At 32.0% G+C, this 17,271-nt stretch overlaps 2 protein-coding genes across 2 annotated transcripts in view; one reads left to right on the top strand and one right to left on the bottom strand.

Moving 5' to 3' along the window:
* Positions 1-11,981: 11,981 nt before the first annotated feature.
* Positions 11,982-13,606, top strand: LOC144558254 (uncharacterized). Its single transcript, XM_078307060.1, has 5 exons — positions 11,982-12,279; positions 12,370-12,443; positions 12,541-12,647; positions 12,828-12,882; positions 13,317-13,606. The coding sequence occupies exons 1-5, from the start codon at positions 12,199-12,201 to the stop codon at positions 13,474-13,476; spliced, it is 477 nt and encodes a 158-aa protein (XP_078163186.1). The 5' UTR covers positions 11,982-12,198; the 3' UTR covers positions 13,477-13,606.
* A 2,495-nt stretch (positions 13,607-16,101) lies between these two features.
* The window catches only part of LOC144558547 (uncharacterized), a 42,799-nt gene continuing 41,629 nt past the window's right edge, over positions 16,102-17,271 (bottom strand). The window contains exon 5 of the mRNA XM_078307391.1: positions 16,102-16,442. Coding sequence (XP_078163517.1) covers positions 16,102-16,442 — 341 coding nt within the window. The remainder of the gene's footprint in view (positions 16,443-17,271) is intronic.

The raw sequence follows: 17,271 nt of genomic DNA, 5'->3' as shown, positions 1-17,271 counted from the left end.
GGAAGGAGAACACAAAAAAACGCAGATGTCGAAAAATGGAGAATTTTAAGGGACTAAGTTTTCAAATCAGACTGCCTTTCAAGAATTCTGAGGGGCCTATCCATTGGGCTGGACAACCTAATCTGTATGGTTTAAAAAGCAAGAAATATGAGTGAGTCTATGGTAATATGCGTATTACTATAGCAATTTAGTATTTATTATAAATTAAAGTCGATTTTGGGTGAGAACTGTAGATTTATTCATCAGGTTTTGAATAAACTTGCAGCTATTGTCTTTCGTTAGAACATGTCCTAAGGTATTACTATAGCACTTTACAGTTCTTTAAACACAAGATTGACCAATAATATCATTATTGTAACTTTTTTTTTTTTAATTTCAGTGTTTAGAAAATCTTGCTAAGGAAAAGATAATGCAAGACGAAGATGAAGTTATCAACTGTAATTTAATAGAATAGTTTTAGGAATTAATTGTAATTTTTCAGCTTTGAACTGACCTATAAATTTCCAGTTTACTCTTATATTTGAATTATGCTGTAATATTTTAGCTAAACATGCCATAGTTAATATGATCTCTTAGTAGTCTTGGTAATTTGTACAACTTTTCAATTTTTTTGCAACTTGAAGATTTTGTTGCTTGCTGGTAAAGTGTGTAATTTGCTTGTTGTTTGCTTGATGTTACTACAAACAACCCTTTAGCAATTGATAGTATATGAATCCTTTGAAACTTATATTAACATACTATAAACAACTATAAACAACGCTAACCACAAAATACCATACACTATATATTAGAAAGTTTTTTCCAAGATAAATTACTAGTACCACAACAACCCACAATATTCAAGTTCTTGCTGTGTATCACGCATGGTTTTGGCATTTTTTTTGTTATGTATCAGTTCTTGCTTCTTTGGCAGAAATCTCCTCAAATTCTTTGATTGATAAAAAGTTTGATGCAGTCATGGACAATTTCCTTTGAACTGTTGCATATGAAAGAAAACAATAAATTAGGTAAAACTATGGACCGATAATTTTTTTTGCATAAGCCAAACTAACACACTAAATTACGAGAACAATAATTCAAATTAAGTCTTAGTTGGCACTGAATGTCATCCCAAGTATTTACTTATTTTCTGTCAAATTTAAACATAAAGAAACTTTCTCCAAGAAAAATAAAGCAAATTTAGTCCGTCCAAATGAGCCTCAATTTGATCCAATTATTAGTTGGGCTAGTTCTCCCATTTCGTAGAGAACAAAAGAGATAACAATACTGCCACTTGTTGGATTTTCTAACTTTTCCTAGTAGTAACAATTTAATTATTCCATATTGCTAAAAAGAATCAAAATAATTGAACAAACTGACCTTAAAAAAAATGAACAAACTGAAGAAAATTTGATTAATTACCAGAATTGAAATATTTTGGGTTTCTTACAATTTCATTAAACAAACCTTGCTGAGGGTAACGAGAGAAATGGAGATAGAGGTACCTGTAGCGGAGAGCTTCTACTCAGAGCACGCCACTTGAGCATCCCGTCTAAGAACGAGAGCGCACCGCTGGAACTCGAGAGAGCGACAAACCTAAGAGACGGAAGAGCTATTCGAGAGAAGAGGGCTCGATTCGCACAGATTCGAGAGAGGGATCAATTTGATCTCAGTAGAGGCTCCAACGAAGAGAGCAAAACTGCAAAATAGCTGAGGAATAGGAGTGAGGGGGGTGTCCGATGGGCATCGGACCAAATAGGGTTCGATGAGGGGTTTAAACCGTCGGATCTGCTTTAAGATTCGCACTCGCAATTTCGCGTCTGCTTTAAAATCCGTACACACGAATCTTAAAGCAGATCCGACGGTTTAAACCCCTCATCGAACCCTATTTGTGTCCGATGCCCATCGGAAACCCCCTCTCCCCGAGGAATAGAAGAGGAGGTGCCCCCTTGGCTGACGCTCCTTTAAATTAAACGGAGTCTCTCCGTTAAGTCAGATCCAGCGCACTTTGATAACATGAATTTTGACTCAGATTCAAGAGTCCGGATTTCGTAGCGCACTAGACCCTGTAATACCCATATTACCATAGACTCACTCAAGAAATATTTTAGGCGACAAATCTTTCTTTTTGTTATAAAATAAAGTAAAAGAATAATAAACAAGATATTGAGAATGTATAAAGATGGCTATGCTTTATTCATATGCTTTTGTTATATCAAATACATTCATACAAAGCCTCTATTTATAGGCTAGAAAATGTAAATTACAAGCCATCTAATATTAACTCTATTGATAAATGTAGGGAGAGAAACATACTTCTTTAAAGAGAAGTTTTCAAGTAATTGCTCAAGAGAGTTGCAATATGGACATCCATAAATACTTAATTCATAACACTCCCCCTTGGATGTCCATTTCATAAGAATATGCCTCATTAAAACCTTACTAGGAAAAACCCTATGGGATAAAAACCTAGTGAAGGAAAAAGAGTACATTATTCTTCTTAATACCCGATTACAACCTTACCAGGAAAACCCTGTGGGAAAAACCATGGTTAAGGAAAATGTAATGCGTATTTAACTCCCCCTCATGATAACATTAATCAAGATCTTTAAATCGACGAATACCAATATTGCGGACCAGCTTTTCAAATATCCCAGTAGGAAGCTCCTTGGTGAATAGGTCTGCTAGATTCTCACTTGAACGGATTTGATGAACATTAATAACATTATCCTTCTGAAGATCATGGATGAAAAAGAATTTTGGTGAAATGTGTTTTGTTCTATCTCCTTTAATGTATCATTCCTTTAATTGAGCAATACATGCAGTATTATCTTCATATATGATCGTCAGGATCATTTTTTCAGAAGACAAGCCACATGTCTGACGAATGTGTTGAATCACAGATCTTAACCAAACACATTTTTGGCTTGTTTCATGTATTGCTAAAATTTCTGCATGATTAGAAGATGTGACTGTTATAGTTTGTTTCACATATCGCCACGAAATAGTTGTTCCATCACATGTAAACAAATAGCCTGTTTGAGATTGGCCATTATGTGGATCAGACAAATATCCAGCATCTGTATAACCAATTAAATCAGATTTGGATATATTTGAACAAAAAAACAAATCCATATCCATTGTACCTCGGAGGTAGCGAAATATATGTTTAATTTCATTCCAATGTCTTCGTGTGGAAGAAGAACTATATCTTGCTAATAAATTTACAGCAAATGATATATCAGGCCTTATATGTCCAGCAAGATACATAAGTGCTCCCATTGCACTAAGATATGGTACTTCAGGACCAAGTAGTTCTTCATCATTCTCTCGAGGTCTAAATGATATTTATTCACATCTAATGATCTTACAACCATCGGAGTGCTTAATGAATGCTATTTATCCATATAAAATTATTTCAGCACTCTTGCAATATAATTTTCTTGATGCATAAAAATATCATTTTTAAATATTTGCAATCCAATGCAAAATTTTGTTCTTTCAAGATCTTTCATCTCAAATTCTTCCTTTAAATAATTTATTCTTTTGAAAGCTCTTCAGAAGTTCTAATGATACTTAGATCGTCAACATAAACTGCAATTATAACAAAATCATTTCTATATCTTTTCATGAAAATACATGGACTCGTATCATTCTTATATCCATGTTTCATAAATATTCACTTAAACGATTATAGCATATGCGTCCATATTGCTTTAATCGATATAAAGATTTATTCAATTTAACTGAATAATGTTCTCGAGAACCTAAATTACATGCTTCAGGCATATCTTAAATATTTCAGAGATTTTCATATAAATATCATTATCAAGCAAACCATTTTAAATAGGCTGTAACAATATTCATTAGGTGCAAATTAAGTCCTTCATGGACTGCCAGACTAAAAAAAAAATTGTTGCATCCACCACATATGAGTATATTTCAAAATTTCATCTTTCTCATTTTATTTTCTCATAAATATTCATTTATATCCTACTGGTTTTATACCTTGAGGTACAAGGACTACAGGTCCAAAAACTTTTCACTTTTCAAGAGAGTTTAACTCTACCTCAATTGCACCTTTCTATTTTTGGTCATTCATTTCTTTGTCGACATTCTTTAATAGACTTCGGGTCATGATCCTCAATATTTATTATATTTAGCGCTATATTATATACAAAAAAAATATCATTGATATCAATTTTATCTCGGTTCCATCTTCTTCCATTCATGATATAATTTATCGAGATCTCTTTATTTTCATGAATTTCAGATACCTGAGTTTCTGCTGGAACTCCAATATTAGTTATAATTTTATTCTCTTCTGGAGTTTTATCTGAAATTATCATATTCTCGTCTTGACCATTTTCATTCTTTGCTCCTTTTCTTTTTCGAGGATTTTTATATTTTTTTAATCTTTGGAACCGATGCTTTTCCACGCTTCATGCGTGTTATAAGTAGTCTGTCCAACAGGGACACCGACTTTAATTGGAGCATTAGCAGCTGGTACATGTGATTTGGTCACTTTCTTTGAGCCTGTGAATGTGTCTGGCAATTGATTCACTAACCTTTGCAAATGAATTATCTTTTGAACATTTAGTTCACATTCTTTAGTACGAGGATCAAAATAAGACAATGATAATTCATACTAATGTATTTTTTTTCCAGCTGATAGTTTTCTTCCCCTAAGGTTGGAAATTTTTATTCATCAAAATCACAATCGGAAAAATTAGCCATGAAAAAATCTCCCATCAATGATTCTAGATACTCTATTATATATGGAGATTCAAATTTAATATAAATTTCCAACTTTATTTGATATCCCAATTTAGTGCGTTGTGGTGGAGCAATTATAACATATACCGCACATTCAAAAATTCTTATATGAGAAATATTAGATATGTGACCAAAAACTAATTATAAGGGGAAGCTTTATAATAGCTAGTTGGTATGATGCGAATTAGTTTTGTTGCATGTAAAATATCATATCTTCTTTTTTATATACGAACATCTACAAATGTTCAACATTAATTCCGACATTGTCTAGACGTACTTTCATAATTGGATAATCATAAAATTATGCTCTTTAATCAAATCAATTGAGCAAGTAATCTCGCAAACGTCAGGTTGCGATTTGAAAATAAACATACATGTGACCATCTTGTTGATGCATCAATTGAAACCATAACATATTCAAATAGTTCACATGTTGAAAATAATGTTCCACAAATATCATCTTGTATACGTTCTAGAAATAAAATTAACACAAAAAAAACTCATCATATTAAAGAATCTTATGATTCTTTGATGAATGTTCACATTAATTTGCTATTATTTTTCGCATCATTGTTGATCCGGAATGGCCCAACCGATCATGCCAAACTATAAATATATTATTATATGTAAACTACTGGTTTACAACATGTGCTTCAATTGTACTAATATATGTGTTGTACAAATCAGAGGATATGCATTTTGTTTTATTCTCTTCAACATTTTTTTTCATTAGTTGTCTCAATATGATATCCATTTCGGCGGATATTCTTAAAGCTTAACAAATTGTTTTGAGACTTAGAAGAATATAATGCATCGTTAATATAAATTTATATCCTCCGCATAACAACAATATTACAATATTGCTCTTCCGGAGCCTTCAATCAAATTATTAATATTATTTTATTAACAACAGTTGCAATTAACAAAAATAAGAAATACCACCATAACAGTGATAACAAGAAATGCAAATAAATAAAAATGACCATAAATATAATTTCATAATAACAAAAAAAAATATTTTTTTTATTAATTTATTTACTATTATTATCATTAATAAAAAAAAAATCGTAAAAGAATTTTGATCTAATGATTTAATGACCCTTTTAAATATTATCGTGTCTCCCAGCTTGTTTTTATTATATTCTACAATTTTCATATCATGAATTAATTTATACTTGATATAGGAACAAATTAACTTGTTAAAAGTAAATATTCACATGAGACCGAGAAAGTTTGGTCAAGGCAATAACTAATACTTAACTTTTATCTTGGCACATACTTGGCTTATACCGAATAATCTTAACATGATAGTTCTAAGTTTCATTTAATGACCTCTTAGGTTAGATTGTTAAATTCTAATGCTTTACTATCATATATGTTTCTCGCTAAAGAATGAACTTAATTCAGTGACTAATATTATTTTGAGTATATAAGATCGAGATCATGACATTAGCAAATAAAAAAAAATTCTCGATTTATATATATATATATATTTAGTGATGCTTATAAAGCAATATGATGTTTCAGCGTAGTATGTTGACGTACAACCGGTACGTGACCAATGATAACATGAATTCTCCTTTTTTTTTTAATTCTTTCTATTTTTCTTTTTCTCATTATTTTCTTCATTATCTTTCCACTTCCGGTGAAAATGTGTATTATAAGAATAAACATTATGATATTTAACTTAGATCTGGTCCATGTTCACGAGTTTGTCCAAAATTATTATTATTATATATTGCTACATTCACTTCGAGGAATGAAGCACAATTAAGATAATATTTTATTTAACAACTCATTATTTTATTCAGCCATCAAGTGATAATGAATCAACTCGGAATGTTTCTTGAATCTTCTTCGGGAAGATTACATCATTTAAAAAAAAATCCACATCATATAAACCTTATTGAAATCTTCTTCAAGAAGATATATTGAAATCTTTTCATATTAAATTTTGTGAGTCACATAAATCTTCTTCTGGAAAATTACTTGAAACATTTTTCATTTTTTCTGAAATCTTCTTCCGGAAGAATAAATTATTGAAAAACAAAATTAATATAAACATGATAAAAATTTTGCAAATCATATAAAATTTCTTGAAATCTTCTTCAAGAAGACCTTAATATCTTTTAAAATCTTCTTCAAGAAGATTAAGTTGTTGAACATAAAATATTGCACAAAAAAAATATGAATCAGATCTAAATTTCACATTATAAAATTTATAATCAACAGATGGCTTCAGGCCATTTTATTAACTTTGATGGTTTAATTTGAATCATTGCATAATTTGCTAAAAGGCAACATAAGGATATCATGTAACAGTGACAAAGGTCATTCAAGTACCAATAAAAATAGGAGAGACTAATTATTATTATTTCTTTTTTACGGTTAAGACACTAAATATTTTAACAACCCGATTATTTACTTAGATTTTCTTGAAATCTTCTTCCAGATGATTAAATATACAAAAAATCATAACTTATTCCATTTAGCAATTATTTATTATAAGAATTGTTTATTTAAATGGAATTAAAATAAGAGATATCAAAGTTACCTCGAATCTTCAACTAGTAGAGCTTTCGTGCTGATAACGTGTTATAAAATAAAGTAAAAGAATAATAAACAAGATATTGAGAATGTATAAAGATGGCTATGCTTTATTCATATGCTTTTGTTATATCAAATACATTCATACAAAGCCTCTATTTATAGGCTAGAAAATGTAAATTACAAGTCATCTAATATTAACTCTATTGATAAATGTAGGGAGAGAAACATACTTCTTTAAAGAGAAGTTTTCAAGTAATTGCTCAAGAGAGTTGCAATATGGACATCCATAAATACTTAATTCATAACACTTTTCTTAATTTCTTCGGTTCATCAGTTGGATTTTTTTTTTTTTTTTTAAGGTTTACAGCTGGTCCGGTCCAAATGATGTATACATTGTTCATCGAGTTCACATCCGGTGTACTGGTCCTGGCCCCAAAAAGCCCAACAAATACAGAAAAATCTACCTTTATTATCCATTCTATTGTCAATAAAATTACCCAGTTGGGATCAATTTAATATTTTTGTAGATAAATTTTGTTTAATTATCTACATCAGATCAGTTAAGCCGTTAAGGTATTATCAATCTTGGTAGTCTCTACCAAGCTTTAAGAAAAAAAATATTATTTTAGTTAAAATTACCCAGTTGGGATCAGTTTAATATTTTTGTAGATAAATGTTGTTTAATTATCTATATTTTATAATGAGGAGGATACAAATGTCTTCATTTTTTGTGTTTCTATCATGTCTTCATTTTTAACAATTTTAATAACTCAAAATGTAGAACTTAAAAGTCAAAATAAAACCGTTAGGTATGATCTACATTATTTTATCTATGAATATGTAAAAAATTATGACATTTCAACTTTGTTTTGGTTGTCGCCAAGAGCTTGTAAAATATACTAATGTAGATAATTTCTAGACATTGATTTTTCAACTTATTGATTCACATAAAAATAAAATCAAAATGTGATAATTTTTATAAGTACATAGAGAAAATAATATATATCACATTTAATGGTTTTATTTTGATGTTTATGATTTAAATTTTGAGTTATAAATATTTTAAAAATAGAGATATAGTGGAGACACAAAAAATAGAAACATAGTGAAAACACAAAAAATAGAAGCGTTTGTACTCTCCTCATTTATAACAATAATGAAAACTTTTAAATTTATATCAAACAAAGTACTAAGATAGTAAGATAGTTGTTTAATGAGGTTGACTACTCTACTTACATAAGCATATGAGGGTATATGCTTATAAGTCATTTTTTCGTTTTCAAAATTCAAAAAGTAGATATGAACTATTAGATGTGATCTCTATATTGAAATGTGCTTGGAGACCAAATTTTACATTTCTCTGAATTTTTTTACTATTTATTAAGCCAGTTTGAAAATTGCTGATCCAACGGTGGCTTCTGATTTTATTGTTTTGTTAAGCCACCGTTGAATCATCAATTTTCAAAGTGGCTTAATAAATAGTAAAAAAATTCAGAAAAATATAAAATTTGGTCTCCAAGCACATTTCAATATATAGATCACATCTAACGGTTTAGATCGACTTTTTGGATTTTGAAAACAAAAAAGTGACTTATAAGCATGTACCCTCATATGCTTATGAAAGTAGAGTAAACCTTGTTGTTTAATTGTATAATTTTTTTTGGAGATAAATATAGTTTGTATCATTTGCAAATTGCAATACTTGCGTATAGTGGTCAAACCCTCATGATTATTTACAAAGATAGATTTGTCAACCATATACATGATGTCTAATGTACTAATATATTTTGGAGGTTGTCATGTGAAGTTTGAGGGTCTTATAATAACTAAATACTTCAAATTAAGTAATATACTTGTATATTATTATTTTTAAATCAAATTTGAACGAATATATTCAAATAATTTTAAACTCAAGTTCTAACTAGTCAAGAGTCGAACAAACCAAGACGGTTTGATAATATGATTACATATAACTCACAATTCAGCTGCTTTCTCCTCATTCTGGTCTGCTTTAGAGAAAGTCAATTACATAGGTGACATGAGTGTTTCTTATACACCAGGAGTAAATATACCAATCAAATTCTAGACTGATAATTGGTACCAAAATTGCCCTTTAGCTATTAAATTTTACACACTGTACACAAAATGTAGTAATAAGGATGTTTTGCTAGCTGACTCAATACTGGCCAAATGCTTTGGTGGAAATTACCAGTTCCACCAAAAATAATTTTTTTTTATGTGGTTAGTATCACATAACACAATACTGGCCAAATATAATCTTACATTGAAAGGGTGGGTTGGAGACCAAACTTGTCATTTCTGTTCTGAGCACGAATCCATTGATCACTTATTCATAAATTGCAATTTAGCACAACAAATCTGGTTTTATTTAGGTAAAAGTCAATGGGTAATGAAAAATTGGCATACATGGGATGATATATTACATTTTGCACATATGTTGGATTTTGAAAACAGAAGTGGTTTCTTGATTGTTTTAAGTGCAGTTAGTTGGAGTATTTGGAAACATAGAAATGAAGTATGTTTTACTAATTGTCATGTTAAAAGTGCTAGATCTTTAATTTTGCTCATTAAAAATCTTGCGTGGCTATTGGTCAGATACCTTGAAAAAGAAAGTCAAAGATGCGATTGGAGAGTGACTTCTTGTGATTGAAGATGCTATTCCATTAGCTTAGTACATGCCCATGGAGGTGGTCATTTACTAGCCAGTAACCGGCTCTGATGGGGGCCCTTATGCGAAAACCTAGATGCTTATGAAGACTAAACCCCAATTTTGTCATTTAGATATTATTAGCCTCAGCCCATTACTTAGCGGCTTAGTTTTAGCAACATTAGTCTATTTTTGGAATATTACAAGTGTTAAGCTTTGGATGATGTATGTCTTGATGATTGTTTTGTTGTTACATTTTTTTTTGTTGACTCTAGAACTGGAACAACTGTGATGGTGTAATTATTCATATTCCGATCAATATAATGGGCATTTTTGCCTTTTTAAAAATAAATAAATAATAATATAATTACATATTGTTATTGCTTTTTAAAGTTTCAGAAATTAAAAAAAAATTCTAGTTTCAGAATATACACACACACACTAAAATATTGCGTACTGTTTTTGTACTTTAACAACACGGTCTTCAGATTTTCTAATTCGTCCTTTGAACCATCAAACCAAACACCCATCAATCATCCGAGTCCATTATTATTGTGCTTGGAGATTCATACAGAAAAAAAAAAAACTGTTTTCACAAATCAATTCAAACTTTTTGCACGAAGATAGAGCAATCATTGATAAGGCCTCATTTGACTCATCATTCGTACCAGCATTCCTTTTATCATAATAGTATAACTATAACACAACTACAACCATAGAAAATGACATATTTGCTTAACCATTCAAATTGGGCTTTCATCACATCATAATATAAAACTGATGACCTCATGCTGTAATTTTCTAGGACCAGAGCATACAATCTTTTATGTGTTGGCAAGAAAAAGAACTTGCAGGAAAAAAACCAATTACAAATTATAAACTCTCTGTGTCGATGCAAAAAATCAGTATAGAGACTAATACTTAAGCTAATGATTTTTATTGTCGTATTAATTTAACGCGAATTAAAGGATCAACTTGAGATCATCGAGGGTGATGAGGCTGCCTAAGAGCCCACGGACTAATGAACAGTTCGGCCATTCACTGCCTAATATGAGTAAAGTGTGACAGCATCGGCAACAGGATCATGGGCCATCTGGATTGAAAGAAGTAGAAAAACATTCTCTCAACATATAAAATCTGAGCACATCATAATCTATATATGCAGCTACAATTGATCTACATAAATGGATACTTTTTGCTTGAATCGCAATCTAAGAGAATTAGAGAAATTACCCTTTTGCCATTAAATATATTGTAAACTAATTAGGCTCATACGGAAACCGCTGGATTAACGTAACGGTTTTGTACCTACTCTTCATATTATTAATATATTCCTTGGTGAAATATTTTCCACTCACCTTTAAAAAAAGCATGGGTAAGCGTTGGAGAGAATAACTATTGCAATTCGATATTGTCAAAGATCTGAAATTCAAACAAATTAATCTGATTAAACTCCCAAAGTAACGGAAGTGGGACACGTCCGATGAGTATAAGTTTGATGTCTGCTCGAAACTGTCTGATTTGCTTAATCAATTGATTCAAATCAGCAGAGGTATGTAGGTACAATGAAAGTCAATTGACCCTCATTTATTTTCAAAAATCAACAATAGAGTACATTTTTTTTTATATAAATTATAGTAAAATACTACAGATATTCCAAATTGATTCCATATTTATGTGAAAATTTTATATAAATCACTACCATAATTTTTTGATCAATTAATTTGAGAACTTATAGCATTTTAAAACTTTTTTTAATCAAAAAAATTGCTCTCACATGTGACACTGTCCCTCTCTCTCCCAAATCCCACCGACATATAAACTTTTTTTTTTTATATGTAGTTGACATTTTGATCCCATTCATTGGATGTCTATCTCCATTCTCCACCCATATCTACAAAAGACATTTTCTTAATAATTTTAAAGAAAATAATGTTATAATTTTTTTTAGAATTTTTTTTTTATAAAATTTATCAAATAAATCGCTATTTTCCACTTCCTAACAAATAACAACGCCAGTATAATACCCGTTACATATATGTTGACATACAGATAAGCTGCATAGGAACCGACCCGCATAAACCCAATTTCCATATCACCCCAGTTCGCATCCAATTATTTCGTGCCACTGACAGGTGGCGGCCCCGTGCTTAGATCACTGCAGACCGACTGTCAGTGGTTACAAAGCTTTCGTAAAACCTCGGTGCCTCGCTCGTTCCTTGGTCATGGCTGCGGTAGAGTCGTCAGAGGCAAAGCCCAATGTTGCTTGTGAATCCCACCAGAAAAACCTCTCTTTCCCCGATCAGGTCTGTCTCTCTCTCTCTCTGACAGGTGGTGCCTACGTCAAACTGTAGAGCCTGATATGTCGATTTACTACCTTCTTTTAATCGTTTCAGGAGGATGATGGGGTTTCCCTGACTGCGAAATTTCAGGTCATGCCTGATTTAATTGGTGAAAACAATGATTCATCGTAAGTTAGCTTTTTTTCACAGTGCTAATTTTCGCTTAATTATCGGAGATAGAATGGATCCAGTCGTAATTGCGAAACTATTAATTTATTATTGCAGGGAGGATGAGGATAAGAAGGAGAGACAGGAAAAGTTCAAGAGACACGAGGCTGAATATGTGCAGCATTTGAAGGCTAAGTACTTCTCCAATAAAACCTTCACAGGAGGTACCGAAATAAAAAAAAAGAAAAGAAAAAAGATCGGAACTTTTACTGATTTTGGATAATCCCAAGAGAACTTACAGTGACCGAAAGAAAATTTACCTTTACTGACACAGTTCTACAATTTTCAATTGCCCAGCTTGGTGTTTAAAATATTTATGCTTTAGCTTTTATGATTACTTTCAGACCATGTATTTGAAGAAGAAACAAAGATTGAAGATGAAACAATTAGATCAAGCAGGTATATATTTTCTGTTAGGAGTCATCTGTTACATGGAGTATCAGTTGTGTAGATATTGACTGTTACCAGCAGTCTGAGACCGACCCGGCCTGATCTATACTGAGACAGTACCAGTTTTAGTATGGTTTTAATTTCATTATTGTACAACTAAGGCTCATTGTAGTTGATATTCTTCCAAACACCAAAGCAATAAACATGCAAACTCAATAAATCAGATCATAAAGTTTTTATCTTTTTTTGTTTTCAATAATGGATCTCCAGAACATTGTAGGCAGGTCTGGTACCAGCAGCCTGCACGAATGCACCTGTGAGAGATTTCTTAAACTGTAACAGTGTTCTGTTACTGGTACAAATTGGCCAATCAATAACAAAATCATTACAATAGAAATTGATAAATAAACTGTATGGTAATTGTAATGCGTCGTGTCACGTAGGTGGCCATGCACGAGTGCATTTGCCAACCCAGCGAAGTATGTAGAAGAGAAAAAGAAGCTAGAAGAATCTTCTACAGTGCCAGCATCATCAGGTGCTGAGACCTCTACCTCTACCACTACTACACCTACCAAGAAACTGCCTTCTAAGAAGACCCCATAGACGATCTAATAATAGAACCAAAAAAAAAATTAAGAAAAATTCTTATTCTTTCTTCAGAATATTAGTTGTTTGTATATCATTTGTCACTAAACTTATTTGTTTGTCTATGATGAATTTGTTCGATTTGGTCCCTATTTAAATTTTTTTTTTTTCTTGTCTGGGTCGAAGCTGATAGGCATTGGGTAGCAAACATAAATTTGTATCCTCTGCATTAACTTAAAAGATAATTTTTTGAGTTAATGCATCTCGACCATTCGATATGTATTAAGATTCGTGCGAATTAGATCCGCACTAAAATTAAAGGGCTCTTATGTTTTTGGCGGGAGCCGGATTGACTCCGTTTAAAATCAGACAATTAAGATTCATTAACTCAAAAGATTCCTTTTTGAGTTAATGCCGAGGATACGCATTCAGCACACATGGTTCTCCCTCAACACACCCAAGGGAAAATAGTAATTTTCTATATTATAAAGAGTTTTGAAATTGAGAGAATTTTGGCATCCTGTCTTGATGAGCCAGGCTATGCTATTCTGGTATTCAACTGGGATGTGTTTTCACATAACAGGAAAGCGAATGTTAAACTAAGATCCAGTGTTCTAAAGAGAATGTTAAGCTATACTCGTGCTATAGTATTTTTGGACTTTAAAAGCTATAATGTTATTAGCAATTTTATAACGTTTTTTTTAAGCCTTTCTGTGATGACACAATGATCACTATTTAGAACCTTGCTAAGATATAATCTCTACATCCAGAAAATACCAATTGGCAAAAACTGAAAGCTCCCTGATAAGTAATAACATTGAAAAGATTTGGGGGTGGGGGGACATATTAAATTCATAAAGAGTGTCTGATAATGTACACAAGGTACAGTTTCCATCGGTGGTTACTTTTCTCTTGAGACTGCCGCCCGGGAAATAAGGTTTTATTTGAACTATTGGACATTAAAAAAATTTGTTAGTATTGTACAATTTAAGTTGGTGATCTTATGATTGTAGTTGGCGTATGACAACTTCTAATACCTAGTTATGTCAATTAACCTTTTATTAACATAATAGCTATATGATTGGCAATATCATCATCAAAAGCCGCTTTCCATTCTTTCTTTATTTCTTTATAAAGAAAGAGAGGTTAGTTTAATGGGAGTTTCTGTAGAAAAAGAAATCACAATGTTGCAACAAACAAGGCACTATTCTTTGCACATAATAAGTTACAGAGAATATTTGTACGGATTTCCTCTTTATATTTCGACCTTTTTATCGATTAGGCGCTTTTATTATTTAATCTATTTCTCTATCAGAAAGATCCAAATTTTGGCACGGCACGGCATGTCACGCAAAAGATTCAGTCACTGCACGGCACATCACGTAATTACGCGAGTCATGTGTAATTAGAACTGTTAGATCTTAATTAAATGGTGAATCTTGAATAAACTAATTTAAATTGAATAAGTCTTAAATTATGAAAAAAATAGTTAAACGTGAGAAACGTAACCCGTGCCGTGATTCGCGTGCTGTGATCACCTCTCAACATTTTGGTCATAGCACAAGATCAAAGTTACGGCGTGTTAATCACAGCACGGCACGTTTTTTCCACTCTACTTCTGTCTCTCAGTGCAAGTTTCCAGTATGCCCCTTTATTATTTGCTATTGTGATTTCCAAAACGTGCATGAAAAAAGAATTGCGTGATAGACTGATAGTACCATCATCTATAAAATAATTAAATGATGGGTTTCTGGCTTTCTGCTTTTGCTTCAACAGGATTATGAGAGAGATTAAATGCAAGATCAAATTGATCGAGTAATTCTGGAATTTCAAGCCTATAATTTTTAAAATAAAAACACTGCAATCGAACTTTGTTTTTTTGTCTTTCATCAAAAAAAAAACTTTGTTTTTTGTCTTTTTCCCTTCTTTTTGTTTTTTCTATTGCAAAGTTAACATCTCTTTTAATTTACTGTGGACCATGACCTAAGCAGTGACTTGGTGGTGAAAACCATTTCCATACTTTCTATTAATCCACCTGACGCTGGTTTCAAAAAAATTACACATTTGCCCTTTGCATTTCCGGATCCTTTTCTTTCATTATTTTCTCCCTTTTTTGATTAGTAGTTGCTTAAGTTAATTGTATCCATGTAATTTTAGTAATAATTAAGCTCATTTATAATCCTGAAAACCTAATGTTCCATTCTGTATAAAGCTTCTAATGCAGGGGAAGCATCCTGCAAAGGCTTCTACTTTGTGGTACCAGTTTCAGTTTGGTACCGAGCTGATCAGAACACATTAGCTAGTTTGTTCAAAACTAAAGGTTGATAATCCCTTCAAAACTAGTTTGGTACCGAGCATGTTTTTCTTTAAATTTTTTTTAACATCTTTTAGGAAAAATTCTCCTTTAGAAAAGCATATTCCTCAAATTGCTATTATCCGTCTATACATGTACTGGTTTTCAATTAGAAGGCTTCCAAATAATGATTAATAATACCATTCATCACCCACATGGAAAAAAAAAGGTGATTAATAGAAAATTACAACAGCCCAACAGACCAAAGGGCAGAAAAATGCGAAAATTAGTATATCTCAATAGTATAAAATTTTTATATTAAATTCAACCTCAATTTTCACTTTAACTCTTCAGACCTCATCACCATCAAAATTGCTCCTCTCTTTAAGCATCTCAAGCTTCTTACCAAGCTCCGACTGCTCTGCTCTAAGCTGTGAATTCTGATGGGCAATCTCCTTATAATCCCTGATCTTTTTGTTCAGTTCATCTAGAAGCTCCATATTCCTGTTACGCAGGTGCAACACCTGAGACCTCAGCTCTGTGAGCTGTCTCTGTTTCCTCATGCGGGACCGCCTCGCAGACTCTCGATTGGATACCATCCTTCGCCTTCTCCGCTCTTCAACAATACTAGCATCTTGTTGAAGATTGTGTGTTTCTTCTTCAAAGGATGTCGAGCAGTTGCTGAAGCTGCCTGTAGGAAATGAGAAGCCATATAGGGGATCAAAGAGATTTGTGAAATTTTGGGGCATGTGGCAATGAGGATTGAAGGAGAGAGGGGTGTTGTTAGAGAAGTATCCAACGCTGGCTACTTCACCTGGATGCATGATTATTATATTGAGGTACTTCACTGCTCAAGTGCTGAGAGAAGCGTTGAGTAAAGGAGAAATGTGGTATGGGGTTTTTATAGGAGAAGGGTAAGTTTCTGGTTCTCTGCATTTTTGTTGGAAATGGAGGATGGCCATGAAACAAACTTTTAAGTCCAATAACAGGACAAATGGACAATAATGGATTCTGTAGATGATTTTTAAGATTATGGTTTGGATCCCCCAATAAATTTTTTTAATATAAGAATTAAAGCGCATGACGGTCACACCCATATTTATTAATAAATTAGTATATATTTGGATTCTAAATAGTTTATAGTTGCATAATAATTGCGTTATAGTCTTTTCATATCTTAAAAGTTAAGTTGTAGTGCTATAACTTTTTTTTAAGCCTTTCGACGATGACGCGATAATTGCTATTTAAAATCTTCGTATAGAGTAGAACTAGGGTGCTCTTAAGCTCACCAAAGTTTTGGTGAACTTAACTCTAAAACTCATCAAATCGATTTCAAATGACGAATCCGAACCGTTGAAACCCGCATACCTTACGTGTGATGCATCTACATGTGAAATTTTTAAACATTCGAATTAATTTAGTATAAAGTCAAGCGGTCAAAAAACGTTCAAAAATGAATGCACTAAAATTAATTTATTAACCTTCTAATTTTGACTGCTTGACTTTATACTAAATTAATT

The sequence above is a fragment of the Carex rostrata genome, chromosome 8 (genome assembly GCF_964058835.1).
Source record: "Carex rostrata chromosome 8, lpCarRost1.2, whole genome shotgun sequence".
Classification (NCBI taxonomy): domain Eukaryota; kingdom Viridiplantae; phylum Streptophyta; class Magnoliopsida; order Poales; family Cyperaceae; genus Carex; species Carex rostrata.
Note: the sequence above shows the minus strand (reverse complement) of the source record. Positions and strands in the feature narration are given on the sequence as shown.